Source organism: Myodes glareolus, chromosome 12, assembly GCF_982192425.1.
Source record: "Myodes glareolus chromosome 12, mMyoGla1.1, whole genome shotgun sequence".
NCBI lineage: Eukaryota > Metazoa > Chordata > Mammalia > Rodentia > Cricetidae > Myodes > Myodes glareolus.
The window spans coordinates 22,702,985-22,728,001 of record NC_142037.1 but is presented as its reverse complement, the minus strand read 5'-3'; the positions used below and the strand labels follow the sequence as shown (position 1 = coordinate 22,728,001).

Genomic DNA, 25,017 nt, shown 5'->3' with positions numbered 1-25,017 from the left:
AGGATTGCTGGCATGAGGCATTATACCTAGTTAATAGTAAATTATAAAAAAAGAAAAATAATTTGGTGTCGCTAGGCAGTCATTCTTCCACTGAGCCATATTTCCCAGCCCCCAGTTTTTTTGTTTACTGAATGAATGGTTGTGTTAAACTATTTTTTATCAGAGATTTTAATTTCATTTGTAAAAGGCAAAGGTGCAAAAATAGTGGATTTCCTGCCCTATCCCGTTGTTACTAGGAAGTACTAACACTTTTTTCCCCCAAGGCAGGGTTTCTCTGTGGAGCCCTGGCTGTCTTAAAACTCTCTTTGTAGACCAGACTGGCCTTGGAACTCATAGAGCTCCGCCTGCCCCTGCTTCCCCAATGCTGGGATTGAGTCATGTGGCACCACCACCCAGCCTAACTCTTTAGTCTGTGCAGTTTTTGTTAAAATGTACATAAAGTTAAGTTGGAACCAAGTTTTGTTCTGCTTCATGAGACTCCCCCTATTTTAGATAAAGCTTTTTCTCAGCACACTAACTAAGAATTCCGGATTTAGTAGTTATCTCTCTCTGTCTAGTTCTATTTGTCAAACTTGGAAAAAGAACGTTATGAGAAGGAGTTCAGCCAGGAAAGACAGCAAGACATTTTAAGAAGAGCCGCAAGAGACTTGCCTGTCTACACCACATCAGCTTCAAAAGGTAAGAGAAATCGGCTGAACTTGGCAAAGGAGTTTTAAATGTCTCTGTCCTGATAGATCTGCTTGGTGTGACTAAACCATGGATGTGATGCCAGGATCACAGGCTCCTGTTTAATGTATTTATGCAATATTTCAGATGTAAATGGATGCTTACCTGTATTGATGCAGGTTGTTAGAGGGCTTCACTCTTGTGAATCTGGGTTCAGTTTGTCTTGTTGTCTGCCTTCCTCTAACACTCAGCCTTTTTGGCTAAAGTTTTCAAGTACTGTTCCCAGAACACTATCATCAGAAAATTCTGCTTTGAATTTATCTATTCTATGTCCTGAATAATAAAAAGAACTCGAGAATGTATGGAAAAATGGGAGAATTAAAGACAGCGGGGAAGAAATTGATCAAATTAAAGATTTTGTAAGGCCATGGACTGTGAACTATGTGCTGGCTCGTTTTATGTAAACATGGCACAAGCAAGAATCCTCAGCAAGGAGAGCGCCTCAGTTGAGAAAATGCCTCCATAAGAAGGGGCTGTGGGCCAGCCTGTTGAGCATTTTCTTAATTTGCCATTGATGGATGAAGACCCAACCCATTGTGGGTGGGGTCGTGCTGGGTTGTGGTCCTGGGTTCTATAAGAAAGCAGGCTGAGCAAGTCAGTAAGCGGCATCCTCCATGGCCTCTGCATCAGCTTCTGCCTCCAGGTTCCTGCTCTGTTGGAGCTCCTGTTCTGACTTTCTTCAGTGATGGACTGTGATGTGGAATATAAGCCAAATAAACCCTTCCTCACCAACTTGCTTTTGGTCATGGTGCTTTATCACAGCAATGGAAACCTAACTAGAACAGTTCATTTGCCTAGTTCCACCCTGCCTGTTTCCTCCGAGATACTGCTGCTCTATGTAGGTAGAAGTTTCTGTCCTGTCAGCAGCTCCCAAATAAACACACTGAGGCATATATTTATTACAAATGCTCGACTGATAGCTCAGGCTTTTCTCTAACTAGTTCTTACCACTTAAATTAACTGTATTCTATTAATCTATGTGTTTCCACATATCTTGTGGCTTTACCTGCTCTCCAGCATGTCTTGCTCCCTCCGTGTCTCCTGGTACCCCACTGACTCCGCCCTTCCTCCCAGCTTTCTTAGTTTGGCTGCCCTGCCTATACTTACTGCCTGGCTACTGACAGGTCAGTTCTTTATTACTCAGTGAGAGTAATATATATTCACAGTATGCAGATGATTATTTTACAGCACTCCTGAGGGAGACAGCAGCTTCCTTTCTTAAGTTTAACTCTTTGATAGAGAGGAATTAGAGGCGCTGAGCTGGTCACATTACTATAAGAAATTGTTTAAATTATAAATAGTAGCAACTTAGTTGTTCCTGTGCACTGAGTTCTACACATAACTCATTTAAACTCACAATACCCTAGTCCCATGAGTACGTGGGAAAGTAAGACCCTTCTGGGATAATTTTGTCCCAGTAATGAAAACTAGCCCAAGTGCTGTGGACACCAGTGAAAAGCCGCAGAGAAATCAGTACACGGTGGGGGTTATTGACCAAATTGACCATGGTGACATAGCCTAAGCTGTGTAGCTCAGACTGGCCTTGAATTCAGATTCTCCTACTGTGGCCTCTGGAGTTCTAGAATGGAATCAGATACATTGCAGGCATTTGAGTGCAGTTACAAATGGTTAGTTCATTTATAGCATGTTAGCAGACTGCAGGAAAAACCAACAGTGACCACTCCTGAGAGTTCGTGTACTGTGACTCAGAGTGGCGGTAGTTTGTCAGATTGAATCCCTACTGCCACAGGTTGAATTACTTGTTCAAGATCACATAAGGCTGTATGTGGAGAAAACAGAATTTGAATCCAAGTACTCTAACTCCAGAACCCAGTGGGCTTGTCAGTGACAGCACACATACAGGAAGCTTACCTTTGTGACTACGGATCAATCCTGACTCTGGTCTTACATAGTGAGTTCTAAGCCGGACATGGTTACATGAGACTCTGTCTTTTAAAGAAAGGAATGGAAGAAAAGAAAAGGGGGCTGAAGAAATGACTCAGAGGTTAAGAGCACTGGCTGCTCTTCCAGAGGATCTGAGTTCAGTTCCCAGCAACCACATGGTGGCTCACACCCATCTATAGTGGGATCTGATGCCCTCTTCTGGTGTGCAGGTATATATGCAGGCAGAACACTGTGTACATAATAAATAAATAAACCTTTAAGAAGTCATATTTTTAAAAGAAAAAAGAGTTTTAATTGTCTTCTATATTTTACGGGGGTTATTGGGATTTTGAAGGTGTGGAACAGGACGGTGGGTTGGAGAGAGGACTTGGTGGGGAAGAGTGCTCGCTGTATGAGCATATACAAAAATCCCAGGGTTGAGCTGGAGAGATGGCTCAGAGGTTAAGAGCACTGACTGCTGCTCTTCCAGAGGTCCTGAGTTCAATTCCCAGCAACCACTCGGCGGCTCACAACCATCTATAATGCTCTCTTCTGGCTTACAGTCATATGTGGAGGCAGAATGTTGTATATAGAATAAATAAATAGGTCTTTTTTAAAACAGAAAGAAAAGAAAAACCAAAGAAACAGATATTTAAAAACCAGTTTTTTAAGAAATCCAGCTTTGCAATGAATACCTGTATCCCTGCAGGGTGGGGACAGGCACTTCCTGAGAGCACTGGCCAAAACAACCAGCTTCCTGCTGAGTAGGAGAGCCTATGTCAAGGCAGTGGAAGACAGACTTTCTCCTGGTCTCCTCACGAGTGTGTACTATATGTATACCATACTACACACAGGCAACACATGATAAAAGATGTAGTTAGCATATTAAAGTATAGGATACTCTGATGCAACCGGGGTGGTGGCATACACTGTTAATCCCAGCACTCAGGAGGCAGAGGCAGGCGGATCTCTGTGAGTTCTGAGACCAGCCTGGTCTATAAAGCGAGTTCCACGATAACCAGGGCTACACTGAGAAACCTTGTCTCAAACAAAACAAAGATGAAACCCAACAACAACAAAAAAAGCAAATCAAAAAAATCATCTAATGTAGATTTAACCCTTATGTTTTCTTTACTAGTGCTGTACAAGTCACTTAAACATTTGAAACCCAAGTTATGTCAGCAGCAGCAGAAGCCACAGCTTGAGCTGCTAGCAGTGCAGTCCCAAGTGTTCTTTCAGAGGCTTTAAGGTCAAGCCAGGATTTGTGACACCTATCACAGCATTTCAGAAGGAGTCAGTATGAAGCAGAGTTGGAGTTCATTAAGAAAAAGTTTTACAGGCTTTAGAGATGGCTGATCGATAGGTTCAGCATTCTTTTTACTCTTGTGAAGGACTGGAGTTTGGTTCCAGTATCCACATCATGTGGCTCATAACCACCTGTAACCAGCTCCAGGGGAAACCAACACCCTCTTCTAGCCACCACAGGCACCTGCGCCCACATGCACATACTCACGGAAACACAACACTTACATACCTAATTAAAAACAAACTCTTCTAAAAAGTTTTTTTATTGATACTCTAGTGCTCGAGAGGTTGCCGACTTAGGAGAAAGGTGGCTGTGCCCACAGGAGTGGTTGTGGGCTTACTTTTCTGTCTTAACAAAGGCTGGGTTTTGAAGTTACATTGTTTAAAAACGCTTAAGAGATTAAGTAAAGGTTGTTTTTTTTTTGTTTTTTTTTTTGGTAAATGAGACTACTATGTGAGTTATAAGGTACATTGTACAGATTTCAGATTGAAAAGATAGAAGCAGTTCAGAAAGCCAAAGGAACTCTTACTGTGCACAGCCCGGAGATCAGAGCACGCAGTTTGACTGTACCATGGTTCATGTTGTTGGTGAGGTTTTCTTCATTCTTAGCCAGAAGGATGAGAACCCTTCCGTCCGCTGCCTCCTGTCCTGCTGCAGTTGTCTGTTCTCTGGGTCTGTAGAAATGCATGGGATGAGGTAGACGGCACTCAGTGTGCATCTCGGCAGAACTCATTTCCCAAGAGTGACAGCTAATTTTAAGCAGTCCTTTTTATTTTATGAAGAATTTTGAAATGACTAGTTTATAATAGTAGTTGTAGTTCTGCATATTAGATGTTTTTAACCCTGGTCCATACTTTCAATGGGTTTAAGAATTCCCAAGTTTTGCAAAATTTGGACAGTGTGTAATTTTCAAAACAGCAGGTTCATAGCTACATCCTTTTTTGTTTGTTTTGTTTTTTGTTTTGTTTTGACACAGGGTTCTTTATGTATCCCTGGCTGTCCTGGAACTCTCTCTGTAGACCAGACTGACTTCGAACTCAGAAATCTGCCTTTATGCCTCAGGAGTGCTAGCATTAGTGTTCACCTTTATTTCTAGAAAGGGGCAGTATTTATCATTCGTAGAAACTCAGAAGTATTCATTGAACAAATGAAACAACACCACATCTGTACCTTACTCTGTTTCTGTGACACTGTCCCTTTTTTTGGTTGCTCTGTACAAGGAATAAGTTTCCTTTGTTTGCATCTATACACCTTTATCTGCTCATGTGCTAAGTACAGTTTTCTTTCTTCCTCCCTCCCTCTGTCCCTTCTTTAGACATGATTTCAGTATGTATCCCTAGAACTCGATATGTAGACCATGCTAGAATTGAACTCACAGTAACCCACCTGCTTCTGCCTTCCAAATACTGTATTAATTTCTTGCAACACCACACCCACCTCCAACCCATTTCCCTCTATCACTTCCTCTCTTCCTTCCTTTCCAACCCGTTTTTTGGTAGGACCTGTTTGATTTTGTTCACATCCCTGCACCTAAATATGTTCACAGCTGTCACACACAGCGTGGAGGGAGGATGTAGAGAAATGGGCACATGAGGTTCTTGGCTTATTTCTGATCCTGAGCTTACCACACATGTAACCTTAGGTTTCTATTTGGTATATAGACTAAGCATTAGTGGTGCCTTCTTCAGCTTGCTGTCTTTTCCTTAATGGAATATGTGCTTTGTGTGGGAACTTCTTGTGCTGCAGAATAGTGCAGTATATAGACATACCATAAAATATTTAGCCATTTCATGGATAAAATTATTCTTAGGAATTTGAGCAATAGCTCAGCAATTAAGAGCTCTGGCTACTCTTCCAGAGGACCCAGGACTTCCTCGTAACCTACATGACAGCTCACAACTGTAATCCGAGTTCCTAGGGATGTGACGGCCCTCTTCTGGACTTCCAAGGCCACCAGGCATGAACAGGTTGCACAGAACATACATTCATGCAAAACATTTATATACATTTTTTAAAAAAGGAAATTACCCTGGCGTTTTAAAATTTAAAATAGCTGTAATAAACATTCTTATTTGTTATATATTAAAGATTTATTTTTAATTAGGTGTGTGTGTGTGTGTGTGTGTGTGTCTGCATGTAAGTATATATATACTAGGAGGCCAGAGTTAGAGTTCTGGTCTGGAGCTAGAGTTAAAAATGGTTGTGAGCCACATGCCGTGGGTGCTGAGAACTCTACCTTGATCCTCTCTGTAAGAGCAAGCAGCAAACGTTTTTAGCCACTGAGCCATCTTTTCAGTCCCCGCATTTGTTACTGTTCAAACACGCCAAGCAGTTTCTACCACTGAGTTTGTTCCTCTAACTAGATTCTTCATTTTCCAAGAGAGTAGGAGGTTTTGTTTGTTTGTTAGTTTTTCTTTTAAGTCTCTGTATCCCATATTGGCCTCAAACTCGCTGTGTAGTTGATAATGACCTTGACCTTCTGATCCTTCTGCCTCAAGCCTCCCAGGAGCTGGAATTACAGGCACGCACCACAGTGTCTTGTACTTGCAGTGTTGGCCTTCAAACCTAGGGTTTTGTGCATGAGTGCCAGGCTAGCTCTCTGCCATCTGAGATGCACCCTTATCCTCAGACTCCTTTGTTTTCTCAGATGTTTCTCCCATTCTGTTTCCTTACTGTCCACTGTCACTATCCAATGTGTTTATTCTATTGATTCTCTTAGTCCCTAGAACATAGAGTATGTAAGCTTCACAAAGTAGGGATTTTTGTTTAGATTACCTGGCACGTAGTAGGTGATCAGTATCTTTTGAACAATTGAATGTGAGCCAGACAATAGCATGGCATGTATTAGAATTTTAGTTTCAAAGAGGTTTTTGTTGTTGTTCCAAAAATGAATCACCATTGGTCTAGAATAGGGATGGATTCAGACAGAAGGTGAATGTCCTAAGTATGGTAGAATCTGTTACAGAAATGGTGCTCTTGTCAACAAAGCACTGGGTTTGGGACTCAGTGGACCTGAGCTCTGGACTAGTTCTGCTGTTCGTCTTGGTGTTTGACCTTCTGAAAACTCCTTACTTCAGATCTACTTTATTTAGTTTGAAAACTTCTGGGAAGATACATTATGAAGCCCTCTTTTTCTTGACATTTTATTTGCGATGCTCTCTGGTGCGTTTTGGTATTTTAAAGTGGATCACTGTCAGTTTCCAGAGTATAGTCCAAATTTCAAGCTTTATGGGTCAGTAAGCTTGCACACCATTGAGTTTTTTCTTGTTTTCTTCTCTCTAGCTATCCGATATTGTGAAAAATGTCAGTTGATTAAACCAGATCGGGCTCATCACTGCTCTGCGTGTGACAGGTGAGTGTTACTCAGTTTGTTTTCCTTTAACCCTGCCCTGGAATTTGGCAACAGAGAAACACTTTACATGCTTATTCATATTCAGTAAAACCATTTCATCCTTTCCCATTATTTGCTGTGGATATAGAGCGAACATAAATATGTATATAAGCTAGAATATACTAGAAGTCTTTGATAACCATTTCTCTGCTAGTTTGGTTTTGTTTTGGTGTTTTTATGCTAAAGTATAGTAATGGTCACCATGGAGAAACTTGATGTTAAAGAATGTAGGAAAGCAGCCATCTTAAGCTGTGTGTTAGTGTCTGGTGTGTGCACTTCTAAGGATTGACTTTCTTGATCTGCTCATGCCTATAGTACTAGAGGTCATCTGTTTATCTCCTTAGCTGATGTACTGAGAATCATTCCCAGGCCTGAATAATATGTCATTTGGTGTGGTCAATGAGCTGGCTGTGTTGAACTGACATCACAGTGTAAAAACTAGTGACTATCTGGGGAGGTACTTATGAAGGTAGCAGAAGTTACCTGGTGTTTCTAGGTTGGTTCTCAAAGATTTAGTTTTAAGGGGATATTTTAATTTCAGTAAAATAATGAGAAATTAGAGTCAGGATTTTTCTGAATGATTTTTCTTATGCTTGATTCCTAGATGTGTTCTTAAGATGGATCATCACTGTCCTTGGTATGTATGAAAAATAGTAGAAATTGCCTAAGTCAAAGGAGTGGTAATTGGACGTTAGAAGCAGGAAACCAGGAATGATTTTCTTTAGTAATCCTTTTTTCCTCCACTGGTACTGTTGTTTAAATCCAGGGTCCCTACACATTCTAAGTGTTCTCTATGACTAAAACCATATACCCCATTCCAGTAGTTCTCTTTTTGAGCTCAATTAAATTATTAATACATACACACACACACATATACATATGTAGATATGTACATATGTACATATGTACATACACATATAGATATGGGCACTTACATTTTTCCTTTAAAAATATCCTCTGATAAATCCAGATGGTGATAAATTAAAAATTAACATTCGAATTGCAAAAATCTGTATAACGGTTAAAAACATCCACAGTTATGATACTTTGTTTCCCACTTCTCACTTGTCCTACTTTCCAATAGTGATGATGTAACCTTTCGGCTTTCTTTCCCCCACTTATGACTTCGAGGCATCCGTTAATTTACTATCTTGACCATCTCTGTAAGCGCAGTAATGTTAGGTATATTCCCATTTTGTTACAAGCTCCAGGATTCTCACATCTTACAGTTGAGCTGTCTCATAAGGCACTTCCTATACCCCGCTCCCACTGGCCCTGAGACCCTGTTTTGCTTTCTCTTTCTGTATATTTGTGATTTGTCTTATCTTACAGTGTTACTTTCTGTATTCTTCTAGGGTGAATAACTGTGTGGGATTTACTAATTACAAGTTCTTCATGCTGTTTCTGTTGTATTCCCTACTGTATTGCCTTTTTGTGGCTTCAACAGTTTTAGAGTATTTCATAAAATTTTGGACGGTAAGTGTTTTTTCTGTCTTAAACATATATAAAAAATGTTTAAAGATGTGTATTTGAAATGAGTTTCTTGATGCTTTTTATTATCTTTTATAATGGTGCGGCCAGGACTACACTTGTAAGTCTGTGTCTAGTGCACAGGCTGTAGGTGACTGATGCAGACTGTCAGGAGAGCTGCGGTAGAGACGTCTGCCTCTTTCCACCTGCCTTGATGACACTTGCTATGGTTCTGCAGTCAGTGGCATCTTGGGCCAGACAAACACTTGCTTTTTGTCTGCATACAGTTTTTCCAGAATTTTAGAAAAGATTTATTTTTATTTTATGAATATGGATGTTTCACCATATATGTCTGTGCACCGTATGTGTGGCTGGTTCCTGCAGAGACCAGAAGAGGGTGTCAGATCCCCTGAAACGAATTGCAGAAGATTGTGAGCCGACCTGACATGGATGTGCTGGGCATTGAACCCGAGTCCTCTGCAAGAACAGCCAGTGCTCCTAACAGCTGAGCTGTCTCTCCAGCCCCCGTCCTTTCAGATTTTTTTTAAAAAAACGACAAGTAGTTTAAAATAATCAAATGTTTTATCAACAAGAGACTAAAGTGTGATTTATCTGAGGAGAAATCCTATAGAAACAAGAAGCTCATGTGACAAATGATTGGGAAGTGGTCTCCGAGATGTACCATGCATTAGGAACAAGGAACACATCAGTGTGTATAGGATGTGGTGGTCTGTAAGGGGAGTAACCTACTAGTGTGTCCTGGCCACTCTGGAAACGCTAGAGAGTTGCTGGCCCTGCTCACCGCTGGATGCCACAGTCAGGAGGGAGAATGCTCGCTCCTATTTTCCTGGGCATTTTGGTTACTATATACAAATGTTCATCTGTTCAGAATACATAATCAAGTTGAAACCTTTTTAATGTGGAAGTGTATATACTTGAGGGGAAAATAAGTACCAGAAACATGGAAAGAACTCCATCTTAGAAGTAGTGTGGAAAACTGCTGTTTTTCATTATAACATCTTCACAATGTTTGATTTTTATATTTGCATGTTCTACTGATATAATTTAGAAATAACTTTAAAATATATCAAAACTACCCCTTTATTAAAATCTTTAAATATCTGAATATTTTTCATCTCTGTTTCTTCCTCACTAGTGTCATCAGCCCCATTAAATGTAGGTTCAGTCTCGACTCACACTGCTGAACCCAATATCCAATCTTCAATTGATAATTATTACTGAGCCGTCAGACATGATAAAGTCATCATAAAAATGGGCGTTTCAGATCTGCTTCCTGTTCTCTTTCTGTTGTTTTCCTCCATGCTTATCTGCTGCAGTGGGAACAGAACCTACACCGGGCTGTTGGTTGCCAGGCTAGAATAGTGATGTCATCTCTGAGGTCTTGTTCGTCCTCTCATACCTAGATCTAGAATCACACGGCTCCCAGGGAAAGGACATAGGTTTTGCTTATGTATTTGCTATCATTTAAACTCCATGAAGGCAAGAAATTCTGTCTTTTTCATTGGGGGAGCGTCTAGGATGTTACCTGGCCCACGATACAGTAAGTGTTTAATGAATGTTTGCTGAGTGGTAAAATAAGCAACGTGAAGTTAGCTTAGATTGCTTTTTCAGTTGTGAAATCTGGAGTCATATTTATTGCACTGAATTGATAGTTTAAATTAATGTAAGCATGTGGTGTATAAAAAGCACCCAGTAGATACCTGCATGTTTATCTGTGTTTGAGACAGGGTCTTAACCAGTCTAGTCTAGAACTCACTGTATAGCCTAAACTCATAGCAATCCTCCTCCGTTAGCCTATTGAGATGTCTTTGTTTTTCTCATTGTATGTCTCAAACCATTTCTGTTGTGACCATGTCAGTCTCCTGCTGCCTTGCTCTCACTCTCCTCTGATATGTGCAGTGCCCGTTAATTTAGAGACATAGTACCTAACTTGACTCAGCCGTAGCCATGGCTTTCTATGAGCGCCCTCGTTTTTTCCATGTCTACTTTTTCTGATGTTTTTGTTTTCATAAAGTAAATACTAATCTTTATTCATGACCTTGGTATCTATGAGCCTTTCTTCAATAAAATACAGAAATCACCAGCTATAAAAGCAAAGTTCATAATTGAGGCAGCACTAAAGTTGACACTTTCTCCTACCAGGAGTGACTGTGCACCTGTAGTCCAGTCCTCTGTTAGCGGAGATAGATTTGTCCGGACTCCAGCTGTGAGCCCACCCTCGGCCACACAGGACAGCCAAGTTTTCAAGTCGAAAGGCATACCCAGTGCTCATGGCTTAGTATGCTGTCTTCAGGGCGCTGGCTCTTGGTGCTGTCTTTCTCTGACTCTGGCTGCAAAGCTTCCATTCCCATTTCAGTTTGTATCTTCTAAATGGGTTTTGTTTTGTTTTTGTCAAAGTTTTCTATTTTTAACCAGCTGTTTCTATTCATGTTTCCATCTGCTGTCTGGTCACCCGTTTTCATCTGATGTCATCACTACTTTCATTTTCACTTATACATTGTGATTTGGAGGAGGAGATAATTGTGGTATAGAAATATGTCCTCATTTACTCTTTTTAACACCTGGGGAAAAGTTTAAAATGTGTGTTTTGTTATCCAGATCTGATGAGGCCACAGACCTAGGGCCATTGTGGCTGAGAAGGTAATCAAAGAACAGACACAGCCTAACAAGGCTCAGTGAGGACGAGGGCTGCTGGTGTCTAAACAGGATGAACTGCTTTAGGATTAGCCAGTTTGAATAATCTCAGTCTCAGTAGATTGTGGGATGAGATAGGTAGAGGTGCTGCCTCTAGGTAGAGGTGGCAGGGAACTAGGAATTGGGAACTTGGACTAGACCTGGAGTTTGGGCTCTGGATTGGTTAGCGTTTGAAAGTTGCCCTCCTAGTAGTGAGTGCTTTTCTAAGTACTGGTGAATTTGGGAGGACCATTTGTTGCGTGAATTCTAATTGGTTTTATTAGTAAAATCCCAGAGTCAGCTATCAGGCGGTAAAATCCGAAGGATCAGAGAAGCAGTGCAGCCACCAGAGTTCTTACCTCCACCGATGCTCAGACCAAAGGGGTGATCTTGTTCTCAGACTGCCTCCTCAGACTGCTCCTCAGACTGCTCTGATTGCTCTGAGTGCCTGTCTCCTGCCTTATGTTCTCTCCTCCCAGCCATATCACTCATGTCTCCACCTCCCCAGTGCTGGGATTAAAGGCCTTGGATCCCAAGTGCTGGAATTACCTTTGAGTGAGCTCTGTTTTTCTTATACACTGGATTAATTTCGTTTCGTGTATCTCATGGTGGCCTTGAACTAACAGGGATCCGTCTAACTCCTGAGTCTTGGGTTTAAAGGTGTGTGCCAATACTACCTGGCCTTTAGTGGCTTAACTCCGCACTCTGATCTTCAGGCAGCCTTTATTTGTTAAAACACAAAATGTCACTTCAGGTGTTATTTCCTCAAGTCAGTGAAGCTCCAAGATCCCAGTGTGTCTATACAGGAAGATAAGGAAACGAGGGTTGTTGTGACTGCAATTGTCAGAGTGAGATGTGAGATTGGAGAAGTTAGGTCATGTGTTTCATAGTATAGAAAATTAGAATTTAAAGTCAGATCTGTCTATCCCAAGGTCCAGGTACTTTCCAAGGTCACTTGTTTCTTAAAAGCTGTGTACAGCTCTGAGTCATGGAGCACAGTTATTTTCAGGAAATGCCTTATGTATTTTAGAGGAATGTTTACTACAGCATTGTAATGCGGGGGGCTGGAGAGGTGATGGCTCATTGGTTTAAAGCACATGTTGCTCTTGCAGAGGACCCAGGTTCAATTCCCAATATCTGCATCCTGGCTCACAACCATTTATATGTGTACGGTGTGTGTATGTATATGTATGTGTGTGTGTGTATATGTGTATGTATATGTATGTGTGTGTGTGTATATATATATATACACACACACACACACACATACAATGGAGGAGGGTCATCTGTCTATTGTTACTTTCATTGGTTAATAAAGAGACTGCCTTGGCCTTTTTGATAGGCCAGCCCTTAGGTGGGTGGAGTAGACTGAACAGAATTGTGGGAGAAAGAATGCAGAGGCAGGCAGTCGCCATGACTCTCCTCTCCGAGACAGACGCAGGTTAGGACCTTTCCCGGTAAGCCACCACCTCGTGGTGCTACACAGATTACTAAATATGGGTTAAAGCAATATGAGAGAGTTAGCCAATAAGATGTTACAGATAATGGGCCAGGCAGTGTTTGAATGAATACAGTTTTCCGTGTAATTATTTCGGGTAAAGCTAGCCAGGCGGGCGCCTACCGCTCCATTATACAACATATATATCCCCATACATATAAATTAAAATTTAAAATGTATGATTTTAAACTTTCTACATGCTGGGCATAATGGCGCATGCCTTTAATCCCAGCACTCAGGAAGCAGAGGGAGGCAATCTCTATGACTTCGAAGCCAGCCTGAAATACAGAGTTCCAGATCAGATAGAGCTACATAGTCTCAAAGAAACAAAAACCTAACACAGTTTCTACCCAGTGATAGTGTGAGCTTAAGCGCCAGGGTTCTCAACAGCATCAGGAAGACGCAGCCCAGCACTGCCACTGTCCTGACTTCCACAGAAACTGTGTTTAGGACAAGCCAGAGTTAGTGAGCAAAGACAAATAGAGTACATGCTTCTGAGCAGCGGTTCTCAGCCTGGGGGTCATGACCCCTTTCATAGGAGTCTTATATCAGATATTACTCTACAACTCAGTCGCAAAATTGAGTTAGGCAGTAGCAATGAAAATATTTGTGTGATTGGGGTTCACCACAACGTGAACTGTAATAAAGGGTCACAGAATTTGTTAGGAAGGTTGAGAACCACTGAGCTAGAGTTAAGTGCTGACATTGAGAGGAAGATGTGCAGGAAAGGGGTAGAACACACTCAAGGCATGGGTGCAGGTTTCTCCAGAGTCACATTTAAATATCCTTTCAATAATTATGATTTTGTAGCTAAATTACATTGTCCAGAAGATACAACCTGCAAGATTTAAAAATGAAGCAAAGTTGCCAGGTGCAGTGGCACACGCCTTTAATCCCAGCACTTGGGAGGCAGAGGCAGGCGAATCTCAGTGAGTTTGAGGCCAGTCTGAACTACAAAGAGAGTTCCAGGATAACCAGGGCTACACAGGGAAACCCTGTCTCAAAAAAAAAAAAAAAAAAGATGAAGCAAAGTTAAAAAAAAAAATAGGTAGAGTTTAAAACAGAATAAAACTGATCTAGCTTAGTTATTGCTCTTATTTTAAAAATATACTTTGTTAAGTTTGAAGCCAGCCTGGTCTTCATAGCAAGTTCTAGCCAGTACTACACATTTAAGACCCTGCCTCTAAAATCAAATGAAATTTTAATGTGGTTTTTATGGTGTATTTTCTTAGATTTAGGAAAGTGCTAATACAGTTAAATTCAAGGTCACAAACATTGTGTTCAAAATATGCATCTTTGTTGGAATTGTCTGTCTGTAGGCAGTGTTGCCGTTGTCAGACATACGAGGTTTCTGTGCCCTCAGTCAGCAGGAGAGCACAGTGGACCCAGGGTTAAGCAGCTGACTCACCTTCATGTCTGGGCTGCTTGAGAGGACGTCAGCTGCATATTAAAATGAGGATCCTGGTAGGGCTAAGTGACAAAGGGACTTTAGTGATCTCTTAAAAGGTGTCTCTTTCTGTTTGTCTGTCTTCAGTAAAATGGGAACAAAAGGGTGACATGCTGTGACTTGTAAAGGTTCTGATTGCTGAGCTGTCGGAGGCTGCCATTGTTTTCCCAGCTGACACAGGCAATAGCAGTGAGGTGCTGAGTCTTCAGGTCCCATTTCTGGAACCACTAACCAACCAAGGTTACAGAATTACAGATGGTCCTGCTAAACGTTTATTTTGTTCTTTCAGACTATACAAGTTTCCTGTATAGTTGGATGGGAAAGCACATGTCTCTGAGACATGCCTGAAGAGAGAAATGTGACCTGTATGTTTTGAGTGCTTTTTACTTTCTAGAAAAATGTAGACCATTAGAGGGCAGCTACTTGTATTCCTTCCAAATGCACATAACTGATAAAGCCTAGTTTTCAGGATAACTTTGTATAAAAGTTGTTTTCTTAATGCATTGTCTCTGTTTGCACAAGCTTTGCCGCAGGAAATCTACAGAGAATTGCCCGAAGGTAAAATACATCATTGCCATGACATTCTCATGATCTCTTTACAGAGTGAATGCATGTAATTGAAATTTGCTTTACAAGTTGGCAAGATAGAATAGTCACTTTGTTTTAAAAGTATAGTGGTTACTCTGAGGAGAAAAATAAATATTAGAATAATACAGGACTCGTGGGGAAATGTTCAGTGGTAAAGTTTTTGAGTCCCTAGGTTCAGTCTTCCTTGCGCGCATGCGTGCACACACACACAGACTAGTGCAAACAGTCTTTCAGTTTGTCAAAGCCTGTGTGTGTAATGTGTGGGATTGTATGTGTGTGGTGTATGCACATGAGTGTGGGTTTGCATGAATGCAGGGTGTTGGATGTCTTTTTCTGCCATTTCATCTCTTCCTGGCCAGCAAATTTTTCTGCTTTGCCTATCTCTACCCCATTACAGGGCTGTGTAGCCATTCATTCCCACTACTTATGTAAGTGCTGGAGATTTCAACTCGGGTCTTTGGACATTCAGAGCAGATACCTTAAACCACCAAGTCGTCTTCCTAACCCCATCAGATGCTTTTTGTTTTAAATTTTAGGACTAAATTATAGTTGTATGTCTGATGCACATGCTCGCGTGCATACGTACACACGTGGAGGCGAGAGGTTAACTTTGGAAGTCAGTTCTCCTTCCGCCATGGGTCTAGGGATTGTTGAACTTGGGCAACAAGCACTTTCTGCCCTTTGAACCATCTTGCTGGCCCTTTGGTTAGGAACTTTAATTTAAAAAAAAAAAGGTGAGTGTGCATTAGAGTTGTAAGTAGTTGTGAACCACCTGAAGGAGCCATCCTCCAGTGTGTGGGTCCCCCATCCCCTTTGAGACGGGATCTGTCTGTGTAATCCTGGCTATCCTGGAACTAGCTATGTAGACCAAGCTACCTTAAACTAACAGAGATTCATCCTACTTAGTGCTAGGATTAAAAGTGCATGCCACCATGTCCAGCCCATTAAACATTTTTTAAATTAAATAGTGCAGCCTGTTCTGAAAAACTAGGAGACTTGCCTATACAGTTTTTGAGACAGTCTCATGTGTCCCAAAGACCTTTAACTTACTGTTTAGTTAAAGATGACCTTGAACTTCTGATCCTCCTGCCTCTACTTCTTAAGTCCTGTAATTAAGGCATGCATTACCATGCTCGGTTTTTTTGTCATGCTAGGTTCTGAACCTAGGACTTCATGCATACCAGGCAAGCATTTTTCTGACTTTCATTTAAGAGGAAATATTTAAAGGCTCCTTACTATTAATAGCCTTATTTCTGTAAGAAGGAACGAAAGAATCTGTTCATTCTTTAATACCTTATGGCAACCTTTATGAAATAGCTATCACCTACAAAGACTAAAGGAAAATAAACCAGGATGGAGAGTGGGCTCAGAGCTTCTAAAGACATGGACCCCTTAGAGGAGAGATGCACAGAAGTAAAAGAGAGACCTGTCACATTCTGCTCGGTTTAGAGCCTGTGTGAGTAAGCAGCTGTTTACACAAGTGGAAGTGCCTTTGTTCCTCTGGATGTTGAGGGAAATCTGAGTACATCTGTATGGTGTGAAAGAAAGTTGCTAGGGGAACAATCCATCTTTTCATTTCATGACTGTACTGCTGAGATCATTAGATGCTTAAGGAAAACTTTTAAAATGCTTGGATTATTTATTATTCTCTGTGTGTATGGATGGGAGTATACCTGCATTTATATCTGTGCACCACATGCATGCCTGGTGCCCACAAGCCAGAAGAGGTGTGGATCACCTAGGACTGGAGTCACCGACTGTGGTGAGCTGCCTTGTGAATGCCGGGAAGAACAGTCAGCGCTCTTAACCCCTGAGCCATCTCTCCAGCTCATGAGGGACTGTTTATGGGTTCAGCCTACTGTGAGACTTTGGATTCAGAATACATGGACTCATTTATTTTATTACTCCTCATAAATGACTTTTAGTGTGTGTGTGTGTGTGTGTGTGTGTGTGTGGTGGATTCCATCCTTAGGAAGACCCAGATTACAAGTTGCATTTTAGAGGTTTCCTATCCTCACAATAACCCTTCCTTCTTCTTTCCTCAGAACGAACTGAAGGAGTCTCGTGCAAAGTTCCACGTGCTCTTCCTTTTCTTTGTGTCCGCAATGTTCTTCGTCAGCGTGCTGTCGCTGTTCAGCTACCACTGCTGGCTGGTGGGGAAAAATAGAACAACAATAGGTAAATAAAGTCTTTTTTTTTTTAAATGACCACAAATTAATGTGAAATGTATAGAAAAACTAGTAGGCAATAAAGAAACAAAAAGCAATTGTGTATTTAATTTCAGTTTTGGATACATTGGGTATATAAGATACCTAGACTCATGTTGGAAAGGATTGCTGAAGTGACTATATGTAGGATGATTTCATTAATGTATTCTATAGCAAAATTTATAGTTTATAAACTTATAAATAAAAGTCATTGCCTGTGTTTATACAGTATCTTTCGAAAGCTAGTCTCTGAATGATAGATTTTCATGTTTAAAGTTGATGCTTAGACATAAATCATTTTAAATCCTTTAGTTTCCTTTCCTGCTAAGAGAGAGCATATTTCATGTGTATTCTTGACCCCCCACACGCACATTTGATGGGCATATGTTATAAGGGCTAGTACTTATGACATGTTTTTTATTTTCATTTTTGTGTCAGTTGTCAGTGAAATTTAGTGCATAGTATTATTGTTATCAGCTTTTTCTTCCTAATTTTTAAAATGAAAATACAAGCCTGGAAAGATGGCTCGGTAGGTAAGGGCACTTGCTACCAAGCCTGATGATCTGAGCTCAGTCTCCTGAACTCACATAGTGAAAAAAGAAAGAACCAGCTCCCACAGATTGTCCTCTGACCTCCACATGTGTTTAGCAATGTGGATATATAGACACACTGAATAAGTAGATAAATGCATAAAGAAATAAACATAAAAAACAGAAGCAAATATAGAGGAATAATTAAGATGTGTCGTTGGTTGTTTCTACTCTTTATTCTTTTGCTCTTGTTGGGTGAATTCTAATTGGTCTTAATAACAAAAACCCAGAATCAGATATCGGATAAATGATAAAAGATCAGAGAAGCAAAGGAGCGGTCACTAGAGAGACTTTTTATGAGCTCCTGTCTCCTCCCACCTTACGTTCCTCTCTCTGCCCAGCCTTCCTGGTGCTGGGATTAAAGGCCTGTGACTCCCAACTACTGGATTAAAGGTGTGAACCACCACCACCTGGCTCTGTTTCTCTTTTAAACAGAATTAATCTTGTGTGGCACAGGTTGGCCTTGAACTCACAGAGATCCTGTCTGCCTCTGCCTCCCGAGTGCTGGGATTAAAGATGTGTGCCCCCACTGCCTGGCCTGTATGGCCAATTAGTGGCTTAGCTCTGCACGCTGATCTTCAGGCAAGCTTTATTTGTTAGATCACAAACAAAATATCACCGTGTGCTCTTTTGGGGGCCACCACCCAACTCCCAAATAAATCACACATAGAGACCTTTTCTTTCATATGAATGCCTGGCCTTAGCTTGGCTTGTTTTTAGCTAGATTTTAAGTTAGCCCATCTATCTTTGGCCTCTGGGGGTTTGCTTATTATTATTATTATTATTATTATTATTATTATTATTATTTCTATATACCTTTATTTCTTACTCCATGGCTGGCTGTGTAGCTGGGTGACTCTCCTCCTTTTCTTGTTCCTTCATCTTCTCCTCCCAGATCTCTCCTCCTATTTATTCTCTTCTTGCCAGCCCCTCCTATCCTTCCTCCTGCCTTGCTGTTGGCCATTCAGCTCTTTATTAGACCGATCAGGTGTTTTAGACAGGCAAAGTAATACAGCTTCATAGAGTCAAACAAATGTAACATAAAAGAATGTAACATATCTTTTTATCGTTAAACAAATATTCCACAGCACAAACATGTAACACACCTTAAAATAATATTCCACAACAAAGGTATTCAAAGGACTGGTTTTTGTGGTGTGTGCCCTTTCTTCCAGCAGTCAGAAGGGCTAAGGCAGGGTTACAAGTGTGAGACCAGCTTAAGGGTGCCTAGCAAGATACTCTGGAGGCCCTGCTCACACTGAACTGCTGTCATGCCAGCCTCACCACTGTGTTAATTAATACTTACGAGTAGAGTTCACATGCCATTCAAAGCCTGTGTGTTTGACAGAACTGGAAGGAAACAACTTTTAATATAGAAAAATTAAGAGATTTGAGAACACATTTTAGTTACTATATTTGATTTATATGGTCTTGGTTATTTTTTTAAGATTTATTTATTATGTATAAAGTGTTCTTTCTGCATGTATGCCTACAGGCCAGAAGAGGGCACCAGATCTCATAACAGATGGTTGTGAGCTATCATGTAGTTGCTGGAAATTGAACTCAGGTCCTCTGGAAGAGCAGGCAGTGCTCTTAACCACAGAACCATCTCTCCAGCCCCATGGTCTTGTTTATTATTGGGTTATATGAATTATGTGACTTCCAGTATAAGGGTTTTTCTTTTTCCTTGTTGGCTCACCCTTCACTGTTAAGCACTTCAGATCCATTATGATTTACTTTTTCCATATAAATAAAATTCTCTGTGTCTGTTAAGTAGTTAGTTCTCTTTAGAGAAGTGTTCTTACCCTACAACTGACAACAACGTGATCTGTTTGCAGAGTCCTGTCCTAAAGACCTCTTTAATAAACAAACAGATTTTATATAGAAAACCAGAATTGACACCTGTCTGTAACTCCGGTTTCAGGGGTCTCAGTGCCTTCTCCAGCCTCTGAGCACTAGGCACACATGTGGTATACATACATACGTTCAGGCAAAACACCTTTACATATTAAATAGTAAAACTGAGGAATTCATTTCAATAATGATAAATGTGGTAGTAGTATGTCAATTTTCCCAACTGGTTCTGACCACCTAGATCTAAGGAACAACCTTGTCATAGATGGGATGTGAACACTTGAATCTGTTTCTCACATAGCTTGTTTCTTTTGTGTGGCGTTGAGCCCCTGTGTGTAAAAGAACAATGGTATACCCCAGCTGGGTCAACTTGAAGCAGAATCAGGATTTGATTTTACACTGTGTTTCCAGAGGTCTCTGTCTGTGTTCCTGTGCCATGTGCTGTGGGGACCCATGTGTGCTGATAGGGAGTATGTGGGCCAGAAAGCTGCTGACCCGGTGGCAGCCAAGGAACAGGCAAGGGAGAGAGAGGACACCTTAAGGTCCCATTAAATTCTTAAGAACATTACCCTTCCCTCCGGGACCTACTGCTTCCTTGGTTCCACGGCCTTCAGGTAGTGCCATCAGCTAGTGACGCCCTTGAACACAGTTCAGGTCAGACCATGGGCCGTGCCTCTTGGCATCCTACTGTCCTCCTTAAATAATTTTTGCCACATTTTTTTTTTACCAGTGAAACCATTTTATATCATGACTTATCATGTGCACATATATTTACAAAATTACATCGATAAACAGAATTTCAGAGCATATCATTAATTCCAGTCCTATGTAATATGGTCTGATATTTTGGACAGTCTAGTTCAGCCAATCAGATGAGCCTGTGGCCATGCTTTGAAAACCCTGTAGCCTTCACATACCACTTCCTTTACTGCCCCAGCCCCACACCCTGGGCTCCAGCTAGCTCTCCACTGCTCCTGCCAGCTTGTGGTTTCTTCCTGTGAGGGTACTTTATTCTGCTGTGCCACCTCTGTCCATCTTCCTAACTCACCTACCCAGATTTCACCAAGTTCCAGTGTCCACCCGAAGCCATTATTTTAAATGGAGAAGTTCGTCTACATCTCTTTGATGTTGGTCAATCTTTGTCACAGTCACACTTTAATCGTGTGAAACTGAAAAGCCTCTAAAAGTGCATCTTATTGTCCACTCTCCCTGTCTCTCTAATAGGATTTTCCGTAACACAGGCTGTTCTGAGATTCTTATATATCTAGAGCCGCCAGTGGTGGTCCACACCTTTATTCCCAGCACTCAGGCAGACTCTGGCAGATCCGTATAAGTTCAAGGCAAGGCTGGCCTACATGATGAGTTCTAGGACAGCCAGAGCTACACAGAGAAACCCTGTCTCAAAATAGTAAATGAAAGTAATATTAGATAATTATTTGGGCCTATCATTTTAGAGCGTCGAAATAAAAATACTCTGTCTCCAAGTAAGTCTGAAATTTATCTTTTTTAAAGTAGAGTTTAGTTGACATAATGATTGTGTGTACGCTGAGGTAACACTTTAGTGCACATTAATAACAGTCAGATCGGGATAATTAGGACATCTTCACCTCAGGTGATTGTCATCCCTTTTACCTTTGTGACGGTTATCTTCGTAGCTGTCCATGTCATCGCCGTAGGCAAGAAAATTAATGTTTTCCATTCCCTCTATAATTTTTAAATAGGTAAAATTTATTCATGTGTATATACATATTTGTGTTTGTTTCCTTTTTTTTTAAAGAGTCTTTCCGCGCACCTATGTTTTCTTATGGAATAGATGGAAACGGGTTTTCTCTTGGATGTAGTAAAAATTGGAGACAAGTCTTTGGTGATGAGAAGAAGTACTGGCTAGTTCCAGTATTTTCCAGGTAAGTTACAGAATGTAGGAATCAGTGGTAGCCTCTACCTCTGGCTAAATAGCTTAAGATTCAGAGATTGTTTTTAAAGGACTTTAAAATGAAAATTCAAAATATCTTGAATATACATAAAATAAAGTAAGATTACACATTTGAATAAGAAGTAGAAAAATAAAAATGACTCAAGCTCTTCAAAATAAAAATAACTTTTAAAAACATAAAAATATTTTCATAGATTATGACACAGGAGTGCTAGATGTGCCCCCCCCCTTTCTCTTTTTAAAGACAAGAGTCTCACTGTGTAGCCCTGACTGGCCTAGAGCTTACTGTGTAGACTAGCCTGCCCTTGAACTTCCTGGCTCTGTGAGTGGGCTGTTCTCATCAGATCAGAATACTTTTTATCAAATATATCTTTAGTTATTTTGTTAGAGCCTATTCGTTGGTTTTTTTTTGGGGGGGGGACGCTTATCTATTCCCTTCCCAACCTCTCCCCACCAGCATTTCTGGCTCTCCAGAAGTTTTTGTGTTTTAACGTCCAATGCTGTGGTGGTTTTGTGTGTCGTCCCACCCATCTTTTGAATTTTTTCTTTTTTGTTTAATTGCTACAAATGTATTGACCTTTTGTGGTGTCTTGTCTGCTGGTAAGCCCCATCTGGTGGTGTAATTTGAGGATGTGTTGCTCAGCTCTGTAAGTTAGATTTGGTTCTTTCTTTTGAAGTTTTACTTTTCTTTCTTTATTATATCCCATTTGTCTTCAAGTTCATGGATATGCTTATTATATAATTGCAGTTTTGAAGTTGCTAATTTTCACTTTGTTTTCTGTTGTTTTTTCTTAATTCTTTTCATATTATCTGTTATTTTTCATTGTCAGTAACTTTCGATTAAACATGTTTGTTTTGAGTGCTAGATAGCCCACAGTCTAGATTTTATTGTCTCTCTTTATAACTGATAGGTTTGGTTTTGACACAGTTAGGTTTTTTAGGCTTCATAATAGTCTTTTTGAGGTTTGTTTTAAGCCTTTCAAGGTTGGATCAAGAGTAGCATTTTCTTTAAGGCTAAGTCTACCTCTACTTTAGGTGGACTCTCAATTGAGAGAGCTTTCCCTGCTGGCTGTTCCATATTGCAGGGCTTGGCCTTGTTCACTGTCAGCTTTCTAGCAGTTTTTTTCTCAGTTTGCCTTTGCAGGCTAGTATCAGTCAGAAGGTGTGGTGACAGGTCCTCACATATTTCTATAGCCATTTCTCGGCCATCTTCAGCTTTCCAAAGCTTCTTCCTTCTCTGTTGCTTTTATTCAGTGAGACTGCTTTGCTTGTATTTGCCCCATCCCTAGGCTTTAGCAGATGTCTGGGGCTTGTTATACTTTAAAAAGGAATTTTCTAAAATATATGTGTATGAGAGTTTTGCCTTTACATGTGTGTGTGTGTGTGTGTGTGTGTGTGTGTGTGTGTGTGTGTGTGTGTGCGCGCTGCATGTATGCCTGGTGTCAGGGAAGGCAAAAAGTGGGCTCTAGATGTCCTGAGACTAGAATCCAGGTGGTTGTGAACCACCCTGTGTGTGCCAGGAAAGGAGCCTGGGTCCTCTGCAAGAGCAACAGTGTTCTTATCTGCCTCTTACCTACTCTCCTGCCCCCTGCTTGTTGTAAATGGTGAGCTGGCTGCTTTTCGTTACCCAGCTCTTGGCTAGTTTACACCCGAAATAATTACATGGAAACTGTATTCATTTAACTGCCTGGCCCATTAGTTCTAGCCTCTTATTGGCTAACTCTCACATATTGATTCAACCCATTTCTAATAATCTGTACCACCACTTGACTGTGGCTTACCGGCTTGAGTCTAACCAGTGTCTTTCTTGGAGAGGAGAGCCATGGCATCTGCCTGACTCTACTTTCTTTCTCCCCGCATTCTGTTCTGTCTACGCCTCCTATCTAAATTCTGCCCTATCAAAAGGCCAAGGCAGTTTCTTTATTTGACCAATGAAAGCAACACATAGAAAGAAGATCCTCCTACACCACCTGCTGATACTCTTTTGAGTATTACACTGCCCTATACTGTCTGTTTGTGATTGTTGAGGGCAACATGTTAAATGTACCTCCACTCTGTCTCGACCAGAGGTGAGTGCCTCTGCTGTACACAGTTCTGATGGGCCAGGAGTGTGAGGACAGCAGAACATGCTGGGTTCTTTGTACAACCATAAGCTTGCAGGGGAGCTTTTCTTTTTGGTCACTGGTATACTGTACTTCTTACCAAGGTGTCGAGCAGCTCTTTTTTTGGCTGATTGGTTTTGCAGTTCCTGAGACAGGGAGTACCTGTGAGCTCAGCACTGAGCTGCCCCTGGAGTACCAGCTATTCTTACAGAGCTGTTGAACGCTCATGGAACTTACATTGCAATTTCAGTTTGAGTTTGGGTGATGTTTCCAGTGATGGTGATGGTGACAGGTACGCTGTCTGCACTAAGGGCTAAGTGGGCAACGTTGTTTCTAAGTACGTGTGAATAACAGGAGAAAAGACTGTCTGCAGTGGAGGCAGGAGCTTCCAAACTTAGACTTGATGTCTGACTTGATAAGCTCTAGTTATTTAGTTCTACCATGCCTCTGGAAAGGGAATGTTAAACTTGACCATTGTTATTAAATCAGATAATTGCTGTTCCTCATCATACAGCTTGGGTGATGGCTGCAGCTTTCCAACTCGCCTTGTGGGAATGGATCCAGAACAAGCTTCTGTTGCCAATCAGAGTGAATATGCCAGAAGGTGTGTTCCTTCTTCCTAAGTTTTTCAGTATTCATTGTAAAATAGTCTGATGCCTGTTCTACGTGAATGACGCACAAACAGTCACACTCCAAGAAACAGACAGAAAAAGAAAAATTCTATCTGCATTCTCTTTTTAATGGAGGACCAGCGTGTGTTAGGTCCTGCTCTTCCACACTTTTTACGTGCAGACTGAGCAGCGGGAGTAGCAGAGCATGTCGGTAGTTAGGACAGGACAGATACATGCAGCTTTATGTCTGGGGACCTAGGAAGCCAGGAACTGTGCACTGTCTTCATCCTCTTGAGAGAAAAATCCCTTTCAAGACTTGATTATATTGACTTATGCTAAGTTGTATTTTTTTCAAAGAAAATTTTAAAGGCACTGTCATTATTCTAATAACCCTTAATTAGGTTTTAATTACAGTGCCAGGATAATTAATAAGAATTTGAAAGTACCAATAATTTCTTATTTATCTTAAAAGAAATTTCTTAACATAATTACACACCAAGAAAACTGATTCATAAGTTTGTATCTGTCAACACACATACAAAAAAAGAAAGGTACCCAGGCATGGTAGTGCATGCCTTAACCCCAGCACTTGGGAGGCAGAAGGGCCGGCAGATCTTTGTTAGTCTGAGGCCAGCCTGGTCTGCAGAGTGAGACAGCCAGGGCTGTTACAGAGAAAGCCTGTCTGGTAAAAAATAAAAGGTGAAAAGGACATTAAG

The 25,017-nt window shown here is 41.0% G+C and overlaps 1 protein-coding gene across 5 annotated transcripts in view; it reads left to right on the top strand.

The window, feature by feature from the left end:
- Positions 1–25,017, top strand: part of Zdhhc20 (zDHHC palmitoyltransferase 20) — a 60,121-nt gene that overhangs the window by 28,920 nt on the left and 6,184 nt on the right. For 4 of the 5 annotated variants that reach the window (XR_015739447.1, XM_087912127.1, XM_087912126.1 and 1 more), the window contains exons 5-12: positions 558–678; positions 7,199–7,268; positions 7,912–7,944; positions 8,663–8,783; positions 14,939–14,974; positions 17,050–17,182; positions 21,433–21,559; positions 24,205–24,294. Coding sequence is in view for 4 of the 5 variants with exons in the window: in XM_087912127.1 (XP_087768253.1) it covers positions 558–678; positions 7,199–7,268; positions 7,912–7,944; positions 8,663–8,783; positions 14,939–14,974; positions 17,050–17,182; positions 21,433–21,559; positions 24,205–24,294 (731 nt within the window). In the remaining variant the exon portion in view is untranslated. The remainder of the gene's footprint in view (positions 1–557; positions 679–7,198; positions 7,269–7,911; positions 7,945–8,662; positions 8,784–14,938; positions 14,975–17,049; positions 17,183–21,432; positions 21,560–24,204; positions 24,295–25,017) is intronic. The other variant, XM_087912128.1, reaches the window with a different exon arrangement.